This window comes from Petaurus breviceps, unplaced genomic scaffold (assembly GCF_028583685.1).
Source record: "Petaurus breviceps papuanus isolate PSGF00001 unplaced genomic scaffold, PetGlider_PUasm1.0 90919, whole genome shotgun sequence".
In the NCBI taxonomy this organism is placed as follows: Eukaryota; Metazoa; Chordata; class Mammalia; order Diprotodontia; family Petauridae; genus Petaurus; species Petaurus breviceps.
The window spans coordinates 30,032,047-30,050,451 of record NW_027187378.1 but is presented as its reverse complement, the minus strand read 5'-3'; the positions used below and the strand labels follow the sequence as shown (position 1 = coordinate 30,050,451).

At 45.4% G+C, this 18,405-nt stretch overlaps 1 protein-coding gene across 2 annotated transcripts; it reads left to right on the top strand.

Annotated features, from left to right (window-relative positions):
- Nucleotides 1–557: 557 nt before the first annotated feature.
- CCAR2 (cell cycle and apoptosis regulator 2) lies at nucleotides 558–17,988 on the top strand. Of its 2 annotated transcripts, none has more exons than XM_069075670.1 (21): nucleotides 558–704; nucleotides 1,428–1,524; nucleotides 2,071–2,162; nucleotides 2,668–2,759; nucleotides 3,036–3,150; nucleotides 3,310–3,439; nucleotides 3,574–3,670; nucleotides 7,316–7,435; nucleotides 7,529–7,751; nucleotides 7,847–7,960; nucleotides 8,593–8,756; nucleotides 9,183–9,354; nucleotides 9,432–9,665; nucleotides 9,762–9,980; nucleotides 15,024–15,168; nucleotides 15,277–15,359; nucleotides 15,805–15,951; nucleotides 16,129–16,240; nucleotides 16,334–16,525; nucleotides 16,676–16,881; nucleotides 17,146–17,988. In XM_069075670.1, the coding sequence occupies exons 2-21, from the start codon at nucleotides 1,467–1,469 to the stop codon at nucleotides 17,188–17,190; spliced, it is 2,760 nt and encodes a 919-aa protein (XP_068931771.1). In that variant the 5' UTR covers nucleotides 558–704; nucleotides 1,428–1,466; the 3' UTR covers nucleotides 17,191–17,988. The 2 variants fall into 2 exon arrangements, with proteins under 2 accessions (XP_068931771.1, XP_068931772.1); XM_069075671.1 differs by lacking the exon at nucleotides 558–704 and adding an exon at nucleotides 882–968.
- Nucleotides 17,989–18,405: the final 417 nt, after the last annotated feature.

Below are 18,405 nucleotides of genomic sequence, written 5' to 3'. Positions count from 1 at the left end.
GCGTTACAGTGTGCACAGTGAGGGTTAGGCAGCTGTGTGTGCAGGGATAGGACTGTGGTTGAAGGGAGGGCGGAGGTTTTGGTGTTGGGAAAGGTCTTTGAACTTGGACTTGTGATGATCCAAGTCTGGAATGCTTCCTAGCCATTTGCCTCTAGGCGAGTCACTTCCTCTTTGCCGGCCTCAGTTTCATGTCTGGAGGATGGATATAAAGCTCCCCTTATAAGGTGTTGTGAGGGTAGCAGGACCTTGTGGGAAGCAGGAAGAGGCGTTATGGCTACTTTGCTTGAGGGCACTCAGAAGCCGCCTTTGGGGAGCTCTGGGGTGTGTAGCTGTTGGAAATCGTACAGGCCACAGCAGTGCTCTCTGAGGCATCTTCTGGCATGGTAGGGGAAAATGGTGGCCTTGGATTGGGATTGGGACGGTTGCTTTTACATAGAAACTGGTTTTTTGGTTTCGCGTTGCCGCCGGACACTTATAACGTGAGCACCGAGGCGAGGCGCCCCCTCCGATCCCAATAGGGGAAGGCACACTTCCGTTTCTAGGCCGTTCAAAGCTAGCGGGAGGGCTAAAGGGATGATATCCGGCAGGGAAGCAGCTTCCGAGCAGCGGTCGCGCTTCCGGCGAAGCGCTTCCGGTGGCGGTGGCAGCGGCGGCGGTGGTTCCGGGTGCCTTTGTCCCCCGGTGTCGCGACCCCGGGCCCACAGGTGGGTTCAGGGCCTTTCTCCTTCCCGCCCTCCGCCAGTGGGGAGGGGTCGCGGGCCTCTGAACAGGGCCTCCCGGACCCGGGCCACAGCTCGTAAACTTCCCCCCTCCCCGGTTTCCGTGGTAACGGGCTTGGGCTCCGGGGAGGGGGGGAAGTGGAAGCCGCGCCCTTCCCCCCTTTCTTTGCCCTCTGCCCCTCCTCCAGCGGCCCCCGGCTGCCTGGGCCGGGGCAGGCGGAGGCGGGAAAGCTGGAGTCTGGGGCAGCGGTCAGTCTGCTCGGGGAGAGGGCTTCCGGGAGCGGGGGCAGCCAGGCAGCGCCGCCCTCCACCCTCATCCGCAGGCGCCCCCTCCGTTCCCCACCTCCCCGATTCTCTCCATCTCCCCACCAGCCTCCCACCCCTCCGCATCGCCGCCCTCCCCCCAGGGGTCCTCCGCCTCCTCCCCCTCTCCGCTTTCTATTATCCCCACGTTCTGTCCTCACGCCCCTCCTGCTGCACGATCCCTTCGGTTCCCTCTCCTGCCCGGGAGCACCGTCCGTGGCATCCCCCCTTACCTTTGCCTCTTTTCTCTGTCCTCTCCACGCTGTTGCAGCCTTATCCTTTCCTTGCCTTTTCTCCTCCCCGACCCCCATTTCCCTCCTGCCTCTCCCTCCTATTACCCCTCTCCCAGGGGGTCCGATCTCTTCATTCCACATGGAACCGATAACATTTCCCTTTTCCTCAAAGGTTTTTCCCAAGACCCGGTAAAAGACACCATCATTCTCAATGTCTCAGTTCAAGCGCCAGCGGGTCAACCCCCTACCAGGAGGACGAAACTTCTCAGGTTAGGCCCTGTGCCCATCGCCGGTGCTTTGTCCTCCCCAGAGCTGGACTTCCTCCAGTTTTCCCCATCCAGGCTTCTCCAGCAGAGAGCGAGTTTTATTTTTCATGCTGCATCATTAAGGATACATAGCTACAAACTTAAGCCCCTCTGCTCCCTACCCCCAGTATCCCTGATTTGCTAATGGGGTTGTAGGCAGTGGGATGAGAGCCATTTGCTGAGATTGCCCTGAGAGGGAGAGAGCGCCCTGTAGTGCTGATAGCAGTATTTACTAGAGGTATTTGGAAGCTGTATGATCTGTGGGTTATTGATTCAGAACTAGAAGGGATTTTGGTGGTCATTTAATCTGCTCCCTCCCTTTACAGATGAGGAAGCAGGCTCTCAGAAATGTGACCTGCTCAAGGTTGCAAAGGATTTGAACCTGTCTTCTGACTCCAAATTGTGTGCTTTCTACTTTCCTAAGATACTTTATACAACTTCTTCCTGATCCTGGGATCTAGAGTGGGCCAAGGCAGTATGCCAACTCAACTTTTGCTTTTATTCTCATAGGCTCAGCATCCACATCTCTCCTGGGTCCACCACCTGGTTTGCTCACCCCTCCTGTAGCCACAGAGCTGTCTCAGAATGCCAGGCACCTTCAGGTAGGCATTTATTCAGGTATACTTTGTCCATTGAATTCTTACCTTAATGTGTGAATTCTGATGCTCCTTTGATCTTTATGTTACGGGTCATTCTTTTCTTCTACCCTTTCCCATCTTGGAGGAATGGCTAGTCAACTCTTTGGCTAGGAGTCCTGTACCTTGAGCTTGAGGATTATTTAGCTTTTCTTTATCCACAAAGAAGCCAGAGTCCTTCTAAGTTGGTGGCTCAGAAACCAATCTGATTTTCATCCATGACTGGGTTATTTCTATTTTTAATCGTTAGTCTCCTACAGATTGAGATTTTTTGGCAAAGAGGACTTTAACTGTATTTTTTCATCTTTCCCTTTTACTGTGTATCTTGATGACTCAGACTGTTGAGGGTGTTGGGTAGGGATGAGAAGGTAGTTTGAAAGTAGGTCTTTTGTGTTGATAGGGTTATGAGAGATACGCATTTGTTTCCAGCCATTTTCCTCCTTATTTTGATTACTACCCTTTTACTCTACAGGGTGGAGAGAAGCAACGTGTCTTTACTGGCATTGTCACCAGCTTGCATGACTACTTTGGGGTAGTTGATGAGGAGGTCTTCTTTCAGTTGAGGTAGGCTGATGATTTCCCCAAAGAGTGAGGATGCTTTGACAGAAAAAATTTAATGGGTTAAAGTTTTTCATCATGATTATGTAGAAATCTCTGAGGCTGCTATTTACATTGGACTCCAGGGGATTTTGTTGTTGACAGGCAGGAAATGTATGGGGGGAAGATATTCTTTACCGGAAGGTCTTCTGGGGAAGGGGAGGGAGTAGTCTTTTTGAGGTGACCAGAGGGCCTTCTCAGGCCCCTCTCCTTAATGGGCACTCTTGGATTTTGTGCTGGCAGTGTGGTGAAGGGCAGGCTGCCCCAGTTGGGCGAGAAGGTGCTGGTAAAGGCTGCATACAATCCTGGCCAGGCAGTGCCCTGGAATGCTGTCAAAGTTCAGACACTCTCCAATCAGGTACTTAGTCCTTGTTAGTATGTGCATTGGGTGGGGAAGGGAACCCATATGATCCGAAAGCCAAATAGGAGTCATATTTCTTGGTAGGGGGGTGTTGTGCCTTAGGGGGTGTGAGCTCAGTATTAAGAGTCCTCTGAGTTCCTGATTTTCACTCCTCAGCCCCTGCTGAAGTCCCCAGCACCTCCCCTTTTACATGTGGCAGCACTGGGTCAGAAACAAGGCATTCTGGGGGCCCAGCCTCAGCTGATCTTTCAGCCTCATCGCATTCCCCCACTCTTCCCTCAGAAACGTGAGTATGGTTGATAAGGAGGTTATTCAAACTAGTAGGCTTCCCGTTCTCATCATAACTGTGGATATAGAGCCTGAGAGATGGCCAGAGAGATTTCTTGAGTCTTTGAGTTATACTGTATTTTCTCTCCTTAGCACTGAGTCTCTTCCAAACATCCCCTACATTGCATCTGAGCCACTTGAGCAGGTTTCCTGCTCGGGGTCCTCATGGCCGACTGGATCAGGGTCGAAGGTAAGAAGATAGGACGAGGGAAATGATTGTGTATTTCTTCTTTTTCATAGTATTGACCCATTGTCATTGATACTGTCCATGCAACTGGTTACTTTGCTTATGTTTTCACAGTGAGATGTAAACATAAATGACTATGCTGTTTTAGCAGACAGGTGATGATGTGAACTGGTCTTCCAAAGTATTTCAGAACTTTTATACAACTAAAATGATCATATGGGACTGAACATTTCAATGTTCATTAAAATGATATTGCCATCTACATTTTAAAAAGTTACTACTTTGAATTGTGTGTTCTCATAAATGTGTAACAAAAGTTCCTTAGATTTATATGGTGCCTTGAAATCAAGGAAAACAGAGGTCTTAGGTTCCTTAGTGTGGAGCAGGTGTGTTGAATTGGACCTGTGGGATATTTTTATTATGTCTTGTGTGATATATAAATAGTGTTCTGCAAAGAGTATGTTATTAGATCTTTTCTTGTTATCTTCTGCTATTTTTTCTCTCCCTAAAGGTTTTTTACTTTGTTCCCTGAGAGCTAACTTACTTTTACCTTAGAATCCTAATCTCAGAGGTGGAAGGGATCTTAGAAGCCTTTTGATCCAACCCCTGACTGAGCAAGAATACTTTTTTTGTATCCCTGACAAGAAGACACCCAGCGGTTATTGGGCGTAATAGCATACTCATTACCTCTCAAGGCAATTCATTCCATTGTTGGACAGTTCTAACTGAAAAAGGTTTTCCTTTTCATCTCACCAAAATTTACCTCTGAGACTTCTTTTTTTGCCCTTAAAAGCCAAGTAAAAGAGTAATAATGATTCAGATATTTGAAAACTGTCATCATGATCCCCCCTAAGTCTTTTTCAGCAGTTCCTTTCTTTGTTCTTTCAACTGATCCCTGTTACATCATGATCTTGAAGTTATTCACCATCTTGTTTTCAGTCTCCTGGATATTCTCCATCCTATCAGTGTCCTTTCTAAAATATAGTGTCCCAAACTGAACACAATACTCCAGATGTTGTCTGACGAGGGCAGAGAACAGTGGGACAAAAATCTCCTTTGTTTTGGACATTATGTTTCTGTTAATGCAGCGGCAGTTCAAATTAAGTTTTGTGCCTGCCATACCACAGACAGACTAGGGTTTGGGGGTTTAGAGAGAGAGTGTTTTTAGCTTTGATCAAGCTCTCTTTTGAAATGAAAATCAAAGCGGGGTGGCTAGGTGGCGCAGTGAATAGAGCACCGGCCCTGGAATCAGGAGGACCTGGGTTCGGATCCAGCCTCAGACACTTAACACAAAAACTAGCCATGTGACCTTGGGCAAGTCACTTAACCCCAATTGCCCTCCAAAAAGCAAAAAAAAAAAAAGAAATGAAAATCGAAGAGGGATAAAAACCTCATATCCTAAATGTCAGCAGGGTTATAAGTAATTCAAGAGCCATCCAGAATCCTCAAAGGGAACTCTGCAAAACTTAGGGCAAAGTAGCAACAGGTCAGGCTGCAGAGTTAGTATTTATTTGCTTAGGAATAAGTCTTGAATTCCCAACTAAAACATAATCCTAGTGCCTTCAGGATTGCTTATCAAGAGGCTTCTATTTATATGGCCTTTGATTTTTCTCAGTCCCGTGGTGCTGGAGCATATGTTTAAGGGCAAGAAGCCTTTTACTTCTAACTCTGTGGGCTTCACTGTCCTTATTTATAAAATAAAGGGATTACACTAAGACGATCATGAAAGGTTCCTTCCAGCTCTCATTCTGTGCTGTGATTTTATTATTGAACCCTTACAGATTTTTGAAAGCAGATGAAAAAATGCACATTAAGTTTTTTGTTTTTGTTTCTAGGTTATAAAATGTAAGTCAGTTATGGAGTCACCAATATTTATTGAATCCTCTTTGCATGTCAGATGTTGCATTTGGGGTGCCCTAGCTTTACAGTGATCTAGCTTGGAGTGGAAGGAAATAATTGAGGATGACTTTTATTAGTTGAAAAAAATATGTGGGGTAGGAAAGGAGGTGGGAGAAGTTAGGTGCTTTCAGGGGACGTTCAGTTTCAAGAGGCATCAGTAACCTTAATAACTTTGCTGGAAGGTGTGGTTCTCTGATTCCACATTTAGGAAGGACACTAATAAGCTGGTTAGTTCCAGAGGAGGGGAGCTAGGATGGTGAAGTCTTGAATTCATGTCAGATTTTCAGTTGTTTTTTCAGTCATGTCTGACTGTTTGTGACCCATTTGGGATTTTCTTGGCAAGGATACTGGAGTCTTTTGCCATTTCCTTCTCCAGCTCATTTCATAGATGTACTGAGGTAAACAAGGTTAAGTGACTTGTCTAAGGTGACACAGCTACTAGGTGTCTGAGGCCAGATTTAAACTCAGGAAGAGTAGTCTTCTTGACTCAGGCCCAGTGCTCTATCTACTGTGCTACCTTTCCATCCTGTGTAATGAGTTCATGTCATATGGGGATATATCTATCAGTTGAAGGAACTGGGGATATTTAGTGTGGAGAACAGAAGAGTCAAGTGACACAGTTGGCTTGAACTATTTGAAAGACTCTCATATGAAAGATAATTAGACTTGTTCTGTTTGACTCCAAAAGACAGAGAATTAGTAATAGTATGTAGAAATTGTAGAGACAAACTTAGGCTTGATGTCAAGAAACATTTCTTAACAATTACAGCTATCTGAAAATGGAATGAGCTTCATCAGGAGGTAGTGAGTTCCTCCTTCTTCGGACAAAGGCTAGATGGTCCCTTTTTTGGATATAGGTTAGGCTAGATGGCCAGTTAATTCCCTTGCAATCCTGAAATTCTGTGATTCAGTGATAATAGCTTCTCTTTTGGGAATCCAGTGCATGGTATCCCATTGGAATTTTAGTGTTATTTCTCATGGGGCTTTGAGGCTGGGTATGTTTTTGCTGATGGTTTCCTGTTACTGAGATTTGCTTTTTTTTTTTTTTACTCCTAATGAAATATAACCAAGTCCTGATTGTTCACAGAATTAGCAGAAACATGTCTCTGATTATTCTAAACCACAGGGATTTAGTAGACTATAAAGTGTAGCTAGAAAGTTATATTTACTAAAATCTACTTAAACTACTAGTCTAGCTGTGTACAGTTGTCCAAATGATTTCAAAGCTGTATCATAGAACCATTTAAATTATTTTTTTTGAGGGGGGAGGGTGAGGCAATTGGGTTATGTGACTTACCCATGGTCACATAGCTAGTAAGTGTGTCAAATGTCTGAGAGTCCAGATTTGAACTCAGATCCTCCTTACTCCCAAGTCAGTGCTCTAGAGCACTGCACCACCTAGCTGCCCCAACTTTGAAATTCTTGTAGATACACAGCTGAGAGAAGGTATTCTTCCATTCTTTAGTTAAATAGCCCCCAAAATGGTTCAAGAATTAGCATTTGAAGCTCTGATTTTGAAGGTCAATGAGAGGTGAAGGAAGCAGCTGTGGTACAAATACAGCTGACACTGAGTTATTCTGGAGTAATTTACTCTGGAACAATTGAGAATTAGTTATGCTTGTACCAAGAGATAGGGTTTTCATGTCTGAGAATGTACGCTGCTAGAAGACAGGGATTGTCTTTGTTTAATTCACTTAATAATATCACCTAATACTTATGGTGGTACTCTAATGATGTTTCAATCTCCAGTGATGACTATGACTCCAAGAAACGCAAGCAGAGGGCAGGTGGGGAGACTTGGGGTGCTAAGAAGCCAAGACATGACTTGCCTCCTTATCGGATCCATCTTACTCCCTATGCTGTGGACAGGTGAGCATACAGGAACCTTCTGGGGTCTAAGTGGGGAAGTTTGATGATAAGACATGGGCTTGTGACCCTGTTTTCTTTGCTCTTGGCCTGCAGCCCCACCTGTGACTTCTTGGAACTCCAACGCCGTTATCGAAGTCTTTTAGTACCCCCAGACTTCTTACTTGTGCATTTGAGCTGGCTGTCAGCCTTCCCTCTGAGCCAGCCCTTCTCCTTACATCATCCAAGCAGAATTCAGGTATCATCAGAGAAGGAACAAGGCCCAAGTGCTAATCCTGAGTCCACTCCACCAGATTCTGACACGACTTATAGTGCTAAGGTGAGTTGGTAGCATCTTGTTGCTTTTCTCATGGTTTAGGAGAATCTCCATGGTATCTGTTGGATTGTTATTCTTTTCTTGCTGCCTTTGCTTAGGTACTTTTGCTCTCCTCCCCGGGACTAGAAGAATTATATCGTTGCTGCCTGCAGTTTGTAGAAGACATGGCTGAGCCAAGAGAGAGTCCAGAACACCCTTTGAAGCAAATTAAGGTAAGAGTTGGAATGATTCTGGTATCTGTGAAGCAAGATGTCAAAATTTTATACTTTTCCTTTCTCTGAGACCTGTTCTTTGATTTTGTTCTACTCCCACCAGAGGACTGGCTGCAGTATCATTAGATTGCCTCCTACTGCAAGCCTGCCCTTTTTTTCTCTCCCATGCCCCTGCCTAGTTCTCATTCCTGGAATCATCAGTGAATTGTAGTTCTCTTAATGAATAAACATTATTTAAGCACTTCTGTATGCCAAGTAAGCACTGGGGAGGACTCTAGGTTTCATGAGGGTGTGGCTTGTTTCAGCTTCTCACTCCTTGCCTAGAATAGTGCTCTGCAAGCAGTAAAGCACTTAGTTGTGCTTGAATTGAATGGAAGAATCTTAGGGCTAAAAGAGACCTTGAGGTGATGTAGTGATTATGCAGATGATAAAGCTAAGGGCTGAAAAGCCCACAGCTTTGCCACATTATATAGCCCATAACTTCTTGCAAAGCTGGGACTGGAACCCTTGTCTTTACCCACTTTTCACTCTGTATCTAGCTCTTTCCTGCCCAGTGTTATATGTAGGTTTATTGAGGGGGCAGGTGGAATGGGGTGGGACCACTTAAACTTTTAAAAATTGTTCTTTCATAGTTCTTGCTGAGGAGGAAGGAGGATGAGGCTGTGACAGTTGGGGGTGAGTGGTCACCCTCCTTAGATGGTCCTGACCCGAAGGCTGATCCCCAGGTATTGGTCCGAACTGCCATCCGCTGTGCCAGAGCTCAGACAGGCATTGATTTGAGCAATTGCACAAAGTGGTGAGTATCCTTTCTGCACTTTTAATTTGAGGACATTTAGTGTAACTGGTGAGAAATTGTGCTTAAACAAGATAACAGATTTAGGTTCCATATAGACTTGCCAGCTTCCACACTGTTCAGTGACCACAGAATACACTTGTGACCCCAGCCTTACAGATAGGTGGTATTGACCACAAGGGGGAGCTCAGTGACTGTGTTTGTATGTGGGTTAGTACTTGGCCATTACCCTTCCTGGCTCCACAGCAGTGGTCAGGAATGTACTCTTTGTATAGGAATGTGAGTACATTTGGTGAAGGGAAGGGTCATAGTTAAAAACTATGTGTCTCAGCTTAGGGAACTTGTGATAGATATGGGGGTTGCTTGGTCATTTGGATTGCAGGGTTCATCAGAGGTTAGTGTCTCAATGCCCCCTTTTGCTGGGAGCAGGTGGCGTATTGCTGAGTTCCAGTATATACAGCTGGGACCCCCTCGGCGGCAGCGAACAGTAGTTGTGTATCTGCCAGACATCTGGACCCTTATGCCCTCCCTGGAGGAGTGGGAGGCCCTGTGCCAGCAGAAAGCTGCTGAGGCAGCTGCCCCACTCCAGGAGGCTCCAATGGTAAGTCTGAACCCTGGGGGGGAAAGGGTCCAAAACATTTGGATCAATAGGTGATGACCTTTTTATTTGCTTCCTAGGAAGCAGAGGCTTCTGTAGAGGAAGCAGACACGTCTGAGCTTGCAACAACAGAGGCTTCTGAACAAGACACAGAGAATCCCGAGCTCAGTCTGCAGCAGGAAATGGACCCTTCTCTCCCAGAGGCCCCTCCGCCTCCTCTGGAGCCTGTTATAATAGCCCAGCCTGGCTGTACCAACCTTTCCCTCCATGCCATTGTGGAGGATCGGAGGCCAAGAGAAAAGATCTCATTTGAGGTAGATGTGAAAGGTCTGGGGAATGTGCTGGTCTGGTGGACCTTAGAGGAACTGTTTCCACTTGGTCTTCATGTACCCTCAAATCTCCATTAACAGGTAATGGTGTTGGCAGCACTGTTTCAGGAGATGCTGCAGCGAGACTTTGGATACAAAATCTATAAGATGTTGCTGAGCCTGCCTGAAAAAGAGTTGCCCCCACCAGAGCCAGAAAAGGAGGAAGTGACCAAGGATGAGGCAGCCAAGGGGGAAGCAGCCAAAGAGTCCAAGGATGAAACACAGAACGAGGGGACATCTGCTGAGCCAGATGCCTTGTTGGTGAGTGCCAGGGCCAGAGAGGGTAAGGGGTAAGAGAGCTTCATGCAGCAAGGACCTGAATGCCAGGCAGGTGTGTGAGTGCTTGGGCCCGGAAAAAAAGGAACCAACACGTATGGATGATGAGTGTAATAGGAGAGACAGCAAGGGCACAGGCACCTATATGGTACTTAAGCTGCATTTTAAAGGAAAAGAGGAGCTCTTGGAGGCACAGGTAAAGAAGGAGCACATTTTAGGCATGGGGGTGACCAGTGTGGAGGCATGGAGACTGGAGATGGAGACTTGTCTGTGAGGAACAGAGAAGAGGAGAGGAGTGACATCTAATGAGATTGAAAAGGGAAGTTACGCAGGGCTTTTATGAGCTAAACAGTGGAGCTTCTCTTTTATCTTAGAGGCAACAGGAAGTCAGTGGAGCTGGTTGAGTAGAGGGGTCACATGGTCAGCTCTGTGCTTAAGGAGAATACATTGGTAGCAGTGTGTAGGTTGGACTGGCATAGGGAGAGACTCTGAAAGGTAGGCCAGTTAGGTGGTGCAGTAATCTAGGCAAGAGGTGATGAAATCCTATACTAAAGTAGTAGCTGGGTGAAGGAAGAAAAGGGCCATGTGAAAGAGACTGTGGAGGTGGAAATGCCTCTCTTTGGCAGTCTGTTGGGTCTGTGGAGTGAGAGAGAGCAAAGAGCCCAGGAGGATGCTGAGATTGTGAGCAGGTGAGGCCAGAAAGGCAGTGGGGCCTTCGACTTAAATAGGGAAGTTAGGAGGAGGGGAGGCTTTAGGGGAAAGACAATGAGTTCAGCTTCTGACAGGCTGAGTTTAAGATGCCTTTGGGACATCCAGTTTGGAACATCCAGTAGGCGCTTGGTGTGGGACTGAAACTTGGGGAGAAACGGGCTGGTTCTGTAGATTTGGCAGTAATCTCTAAAGAGGTTATTGAAGCCATGGGAGCTGATGAGGGGTTACTAAGAGAGAACAGAGAGGGAGAAGAGGGCCCAGCATAGGACCCTGGGGAACACCTACAGTTTACGGATCGTGATGAACCAAAAAGACCAGGAAGGGAGAGACAAGTGGGAAGGGAGCAAACCAGGACAGAACATTTTTCTGGACATAAGAGGTAAGTGTAGGTGATAAGTTAGAGAGCATCAAAAAATGTCAACCAGGTTGTTTAGGGAATGGGGTGTGTAGGTCATTCTTCTGGTTAGCTGAAGGTTAGTCAGAAATCCTTGTGTTTTAACCTTTGTTGAAATATTCTAAAAGGAGTGAACATGTTTTCTTGCTTTTAGTGTACATGATGTCACTTCTCTGCTATTTGAGGATTTTGTACTACTCAAATGAAACTTCTCATTGAGAGACATTGATGACCTGTGGTGCAGGGAGTGCTGGGCCTGGAATTAGGAAGACCTGAGTCAAATTTGCCTCAGATACTAATTAGCTATGTATGTGACTACTGTCTGCCTCAGTTTCCTCAATTGTAAAATGGGGATAATTATAGCACCTATCTCCTGGGGTTGTTTTGAGGATCAAATGAGATATCTGTAAAGTGCTTTTAGCATAGTGCTTAGAGCATAGTAGACACTTAATAAATCCTTACTTCTCTCCCTCTCTCTGTTGTCTAGTACCATGAATCTAGAAGGTGGATAAAAATTGGTTACTTTGTTGGAGCTATAATTTTATCATTGCTGGTACTTCCTCCACTGGTACAGATCTTAAGCCATACATGCCTTCTTATGTATCCTCTCATTAATCTGCCAAAGAGGATCTACCTAGTGATCTGAAGACCTTCCTTTAGGTCTTTTTTTTTTTAAAGCAATTGGGGTTAAGTAACTTGCACAAGGTTACACAGCCAGTCTTTTTGTGTGGGTGTTAAGTATCTGAGGCCGGAACCAAGGTCCTCCCGACTTCGGCCTGCGCGCTTACTCACTGCACCATCTACCCACCCCCCTTTAAGGTCTTTTCAGATATGGATACCATTATATTTCCTGGAAGCTATCTTTCATAACAATATGCTATAGCCTACTTAGGTCCACTGACTACAGTTTTTATTCTTTGAAGGTCACGGTGTTACATGACTCATTTGGGAGAACTGGGAGAATATTGCTGTAAAGAAAAAAGATGTTTGTGTGTATGTGTGTGTGTTAGGGAACAGTTTGGCATTGTTGAAAATGGTACATTTTCCTTTTTTTTTTTTTGCTTTTTGGAGGGCAGTTGGGGTTAAGTGACTTGCCCAAGATCACATGGCAAGTAAGTGTGTTGTGTCTGAGGCCGGATTTGACCTCAGGTCTTCCTGACTCCAGGGCCTGTTCTCTATTAACTGTGCCACCTATGTGCACCCTATGGTGCATTTTCTACTTTCCTCCTGATTCAGTTTTGGGCCAGCTTTATTGCCTATCTGAAGTGGCTCCAAGACACGCACTTGTGGACTAGCTTATTGGGGTATCTCTGTCAGGGCAGTAGCTGTTTTTCTTTTTGAGTGGGGAAAGGCAAGGCAGTTAGGGTTAAGTGACTTGTCCAAGGTCACAAAGCTAGTATTAAGTGTCTGAGTCTGGATTTGAACTCAGGTCCTCCTGACTCCAGGGCCAGTGCTCTATTCACTGTGCCACCTGACTGCCCCAGGTGTTTTTCATTTTAACTTGATGAACATTTTTTTAAGTGCTATTGTGTTTGTTACTGAAGGGAGGTGCTGAGGGTTCCAAGAAATTCTTGCTTTTAAGGAGACAACTTTCTGCATTCCCTATGACCTTGTGTCTTTTTCCATTGTGTAAATAAACTGTTATGTTGAATTTTTTTGAGTGGTTGTAGATCTTATTGAGGAGGCCCTGTAGGATTCTGGTGCATGTCATTACCACATTGTGACTTGCAGACAGGGTCGTCTGGACAACTTCACTTCTATAGGGTGTTCTCCTATTTCGATGCTGCACAGAACATCTTTCATGATAGTAAAGAACACTTTTTGTGGGTGTTTCACACCTTATTTCATATTAATAATTGGAGAATTTTTAAACATTGATCTCTGGTCATATCTAATCAAGGAATTTTATATTTACATTTGCAGGGGAGACACCTATTTGAGATTTGATTTCTGGAGTCAAATGCATTATTTTTGTAACTAAGAAACAGTAGGATTTCATTTTTTATACCTCATTTTCTAAAGAAGAGGTCTGCAAAAACCTGTCTCTCTTTATATTTTCAGTAGCTTCTAAAGATTTTAAATAGATGAAAAGCTGGACATCTGAGTTGGTAGTTCCTGATGTCTCCTTAGGCAGCTTTTTTTTGTGTGTGTAATAGCAACACTGATTTTTGGGCTTCTGGAAGTTCACTTTTGAGAAATCTTGAAAATTGATCCTTAGTACTTTGAGATCTTATTGCCTTCTGCAGAGATGTCTTATGAGTAAACTTGATTTGATCTAATCACTTTGTGGCTTCATCTTGTGTGACTTTTGGTTCGGAGGTGTTAGACTCTAAATGTAGTTCTACTGTCATCAATGATAACAGATTGTTTTTGAAACAAACACACACACAAGCATGTGCACATACAGATGTTGCATTTTGCACCTGTTTGTTCTCCTTAACAGTTTCATATAAATGCTCTTATCTTAGTTGGAGCTCATGTCAAGCCTTCTGACTATTGCCTTCTACAGTGGTCTGCAGGTGAGAGTAGTGAACATTTTTGAATGTGTGTCTCCCTGGGCTTGTACTCTAAAGCACTGTTGCTTTTGGCTGGTGTTTCCCTTCCTCACAAGGCTGGCTGAAGTGGTTTCTGAACCCGTGGGACTTTTCCTTCCTTCTGGTGGTGGCTACTTTCATGAGTTAAACTTCTCTAAGAATTGATGATAATCTGAATCAATAATTTTTTACTATTCAGAGTCAATAGGTTTTGGAATGATGTATAATTTTTTTTTTTTTTAAAGCAATCGAGGTTAAGTCACTTGCTCAAGGTTACAGGCCAGTTATTTCTGGGTGTGGTGCTGAGTATATGTATGTCTGAGCCTGGGATTCGATCTCTAGGTCATCCCGACACTGGAGCTGGTGCTCTTACTCGCTGAGCCACCTGGCCACCCCTAAGCAATTGGGGTTAAGTAACTTGCTCAAGGTTACACGGCCAGGTGTTTCTGGGTGGGTGCTAAGTGTCTGAGCCCATATTCGATCCCCAGGTTATCCCAACACTGGAGCCGGTGCTCTTACTCTTGTGCTACCTGGCCGCCCCAGTGATGTATAATTTAACACAGAGTTTTCTCCTTTTTCCTTTGTTCTGATTTTAGTGTTTATTTTGACCTTTGCTTAACATATTTTCCAGAATATTTTTTCTCTCTCCTTTCTTCCTCTAACCTTTATATGAAGATAGAGAAAATTTAGTGGAAAGAGCACTGGTTCTTGGGTTCAAATCCTAACCTTGATAGTTAATCTCCGTATGACTTTGGACAAAGCACTTTAAATTTCCCTGGAGTTGTTTTCTCACCTGTAAAATGAGGGGTCTGGATGAGATAATTTCAGAGATTTCTTTCCAGCTCTAGAGCAAGAAAACTACTGAGCCAAGGACAAAAAGGCACCTTGGAATTTGCTTTAAAAAAAAAAAAATCCTGAAAATCAGTTTTTTTGCAAGTTGCCTCCTCTTCTCCTAAGAGTCAAATATAGGGCAAAGTATGGGGTCAAGTATAAGTGAAGTAGGTAAAGAGGCAGATTAGGCAGGAGGACCAGGAAGTGAAGATGGATCATCATATATGTCCCAATCAATGTGGCCTAGAGGGATGAAACTAGGTTTTAGTTCCAGATCTTAAAATAGGGCTCATACTTGTCTCTGCTTAGTTTACAAGACTGTGTTGGGAAAAGGGAGTTGTTGCATTGATGGGAGGGGAACATTTCTTTGAGCTGTGAAAATTCCTTACCTTCCATGTATTCCTGTGGGACTGAGATTAGGTTCCATAACAAATATCTGGAATTTCCCAAGAGCACCTTGAACCCCTGTTAATGTATGTATGTATGTAAAATGTTTTGCAAATGTGAAAGTGATATAATGTGAGATAATTGTTGTTACTACTCTTCTGCCCCTCACAGAAGGAGGATGGGCTTTTGCCCAAGCCTCCAGCTTCTGGCGAAGAAGAGGAGGAGAAAGGCCGGGGTGAGGCATCTGAGGACCTCTGTGAGCTGAGCTTGGATGCAGAACTGCTGTTGCTGAGGGAAGACGTGGAGGAGGATTTTGGTATGTTGGGAACTGGAAAAAGGAGGGAGGGAATTTTGGCATAGGCTGGGTTGTTAAGTGGTTTGGTCTGATGCTTCCTCTTCATTGTATTGTCTTGTGTGTCTTCAGCAGGGACAAAGCTAGAAGATGCTGAGGTACGGTCTGTTGCCTCAAACCAATCAGAAATGGAATTCTCCTCACTTCAGGATATGGTGAGGATCCCTCTTTTCCTTCCTCTTCTTCCCTAAGTAGGGTTAGTTATTACAGTTCAGGGAGGTGTCTGATCTGCACAGAACTTTTAGCACTTAGTGGACACCAAATGGCTCTAGGCTTCTTGCTCTTTCTGGAGAATACACACTTAGAGAGCAAATTTTCATATATAAAGATGATCAATAGAATTTAGTGTCTCAGAATATATTTAATATATTTCTTCTGATAATCTTCACACCTGAACTTTATAGAGCTAGTTTCAGAACTACCAAAACTCCATAGAAACCTAGTAACTATGGAATTCCTTTACTTGACCTGACAGGGCTCAGATTCATTGACTTTTCCAGCTTCCAGAATCCAGCAGAATAGTTTAGCCATAAATGGTTATATTTGTAAACACTTAAGCCAACTGGAAATTTTTCTTCACTTTCCCTGGTTCTCTCTTAGCCCAAGGAGCTAGACCCCTCGGCTGTGTTGCCCCTGGACTGTCTTCTTGCTTTTGTGTTCTTTGATGCCAACTGGTGTGGCTACCTTCACCGACGGGACCTAGAGAGGATCCTACTTACTCTGGGCCTTCGACTCACTGCAGAGCAGGTATCTTTTCCCTCTTCTTTTGTCACCCTGCCCTGGGGTGACTTGTTTTGTCTCAGTGTGCTCTCTCTGCTGCTCCCCAGCATAGGACTCAAGCCAGGTACTCTGTAGCCCTTGATTTTTGCAATGGGTAAGATCTTTCTGATCCTTGTGCAGTGATGGGTTGCATGTTGTCTGTAGGCCAAAAAGCTGGTGAGCCGGGTGGTGAGTCAGAACATTTGTCAATACCGGAGCCTACAATATAGTCGTCAAGAAGGTCTGGATGGTGGGCTCCCTGAGGATGCACTCTTCGGTAAGCAGAACTCCATGTCAAATAACTTTGGAAGGAATGGGCCTTGGCTTTCTTCTTCAGATCTTCTAATATTATCTTCTCTGTCTTTTCAAGGAAACTTGGATCTGCTGCCGCCTTCCTCTGGGGAAAGTACAAAGCCAAGTGCTCCTCAGGTGGAACACAGGGGCCTGGTGTCTCATAATGGCAGCCTGATTCATGTGGGGAACCTGCTGCAGCGGGCAGAGCAACAAGACAGTGGGCGGCTTTACCTGGAGAATAAGATCCGCACACTGGAACTGAAGCTGGGTGAGAGGCCTGAAGTCTCAAATCCTTGCTTGTGTTTGAATGTCCCATGGGCTGTGTTGCACCTTGGTGCTTCACAGATATTCCTTCTCCTGTCCCTATTTTTCCTGAAATTGCAGGCAGGGAGCAAAATTTCTGGTGTTTTCTTTCCAGAGGAGACCCATAGCCGCTTCTCCACCACAGAGGCTACTAATAAGACACTGACAGCAGATATGCAGGAACTACGGACACGGCTAGCAGAGGCTGAAGAAATGGCTCGAACAGCTGAGAGGCAGAAGAATCAGCTGCAGCGTCTCCTTCAGGAGTTTCGAAGGCGTTTGACTCCCTTACAGCAGGAGATGCAGCGGATGGCAGAGAAGGTGGGGGGTAGGATTGGGAGGGCTCTGTTACTGTGGAAATGGCCACACAAGGTTGCTGTTGGGAGAAGACAGCTGGAGTGACAGCTCTCTCCCTTCTCATTAATTCTTTGGGCCCATTTGTAGAGACTACCTCCAAGTAGCTGGTCTTTCCCAGTCCTTATTGCTTAAAAGTATACATACCTGTGTTTCTTTTACTCCCTCTCTCTGCCCTATGAATCCTTCCCCCCCCCCCCCCCCCCAATCCTTGACACACCTGTGTTTCAGGCTGACAGTTGGGGAGAGAAGGAAGAATCAGCACCTAGCAACTGAGGCTGAAGGCACTGCACAGCAATTGTCACCCAGTGAGCTCAGCGATGGAGTCTGATGAAGTTCGACCCTCTCAGCACCAGAAAGCAGCTGGAGCAGGGCCTGGAAACACAGGCAGGGGAGGCTGACAGTGTTCAGTATCTCCAAGGCAAATGGAGGGGGAGGGGCCTGGGTCGTGAGGGGATGAACAGGGACTGGTTCTCAGGCTATCAGCAGGGAGGGACCCAATTTACACCTACCACTAATAGAGCATCTTTTCTTCTCACTCCTGAAATACTGTTTCTCCCTCTACTGTGGTTCCTCCTGGAGCCCTTTTAACTTGTGCTTCCTCATATACTTCCAGTTTAGAATGAGGCAAAAGAAGGGAGGGGAAGACAGCTTGAGAACCTGTGACCAGGCCTAGCACCAACAGACTTTCTGGAGAAAGGGTCAGTTGTGGGCAGCGGATCCTTGATCTGGTCAAGCTGTTAAGCTGTAGGGACAGATCCTTGAGGAAAGGGGCTCACAGTTCCAGCACAAGGAGTAGAGCCAGCAGCAGGGGCCAGTTTGTGTCTCAGGCTATTTGTCTGTAGTCCTGCACTCTGCCAACCCCAGATGAGATCTCTTGCCAGGTGAAAGCTGCTCCTTTCTCTTCTGCTCTTTGTTCAGAATGTGGTAATGGCTTGGGCCTGGGTAGGTCAAGCCTTTCTCTGTTATCTTTGTAATTCTCACCTCTTTCCATAACCCACGGTTCCAGTTTGACTTTGTATATAAAGTTGTCCTTTTTTTGGCTTTTTTTAAAATAAACCAAAGTCAAAAACACAGTGTGTGCCTGCAGTCCTACAGGGCTCCCTCCCCTGCTGTTTCCTTAGTTTTTCTGGTTTGTAATGTACTTGTATCACAGGGTCCCAAGCTTGCCTTCTTGCCTCTTTTCAGACTTCCCTGCACTCCAATTTCCTCCCCTCCCCCCCCCCCCAAGTGTAGGCTAGGTTGTACTCGTCCAGGGAAGGTAGTGAGTTGTTTTAGTTTCTTCCTGTCAAACAAATGTCAGGCCGTAGAAAGTTAGATATAGAACTATAACCCCAGAAAGCCAACTTGAAAATGGAAAACAAGTTTGTTGGGGACTATCAGTCATTAGGCAAAGGATTCTCATAGTTAAACATGTAGTCCTCCAGAGGGCAGCACTACATTGTTCAGAGCACATCATGTATCCTTAGAAGCAAGGCTTGTTGGTTAGTC

Bases quoted from the DNA above. Each gene is read 5' to 3' on its own strand.
- CCAR2 (XM_069075670.1), top strand. From the start codon at position 1,467: ATGTCTCAGTTCAAGCGCCAGCGGGTCAACCCCCTACCAGGAGGACGA. The intron at 2,760-3,035 runs GTAGGCTGATGA...TTGTGCTGGCAG, and splicing joins GAGGTCTTCTTTCAGTTGAG to TGTGGTGAAGGGCAGGCTGC. The intron at 3,440-3,573 runs GTGAGTATGGTT...TTCTCTCCTTAG, and splicing joins CCCACTCTTCCCTCAGAAAC to CACTGAGTCTCTTCCAAACA.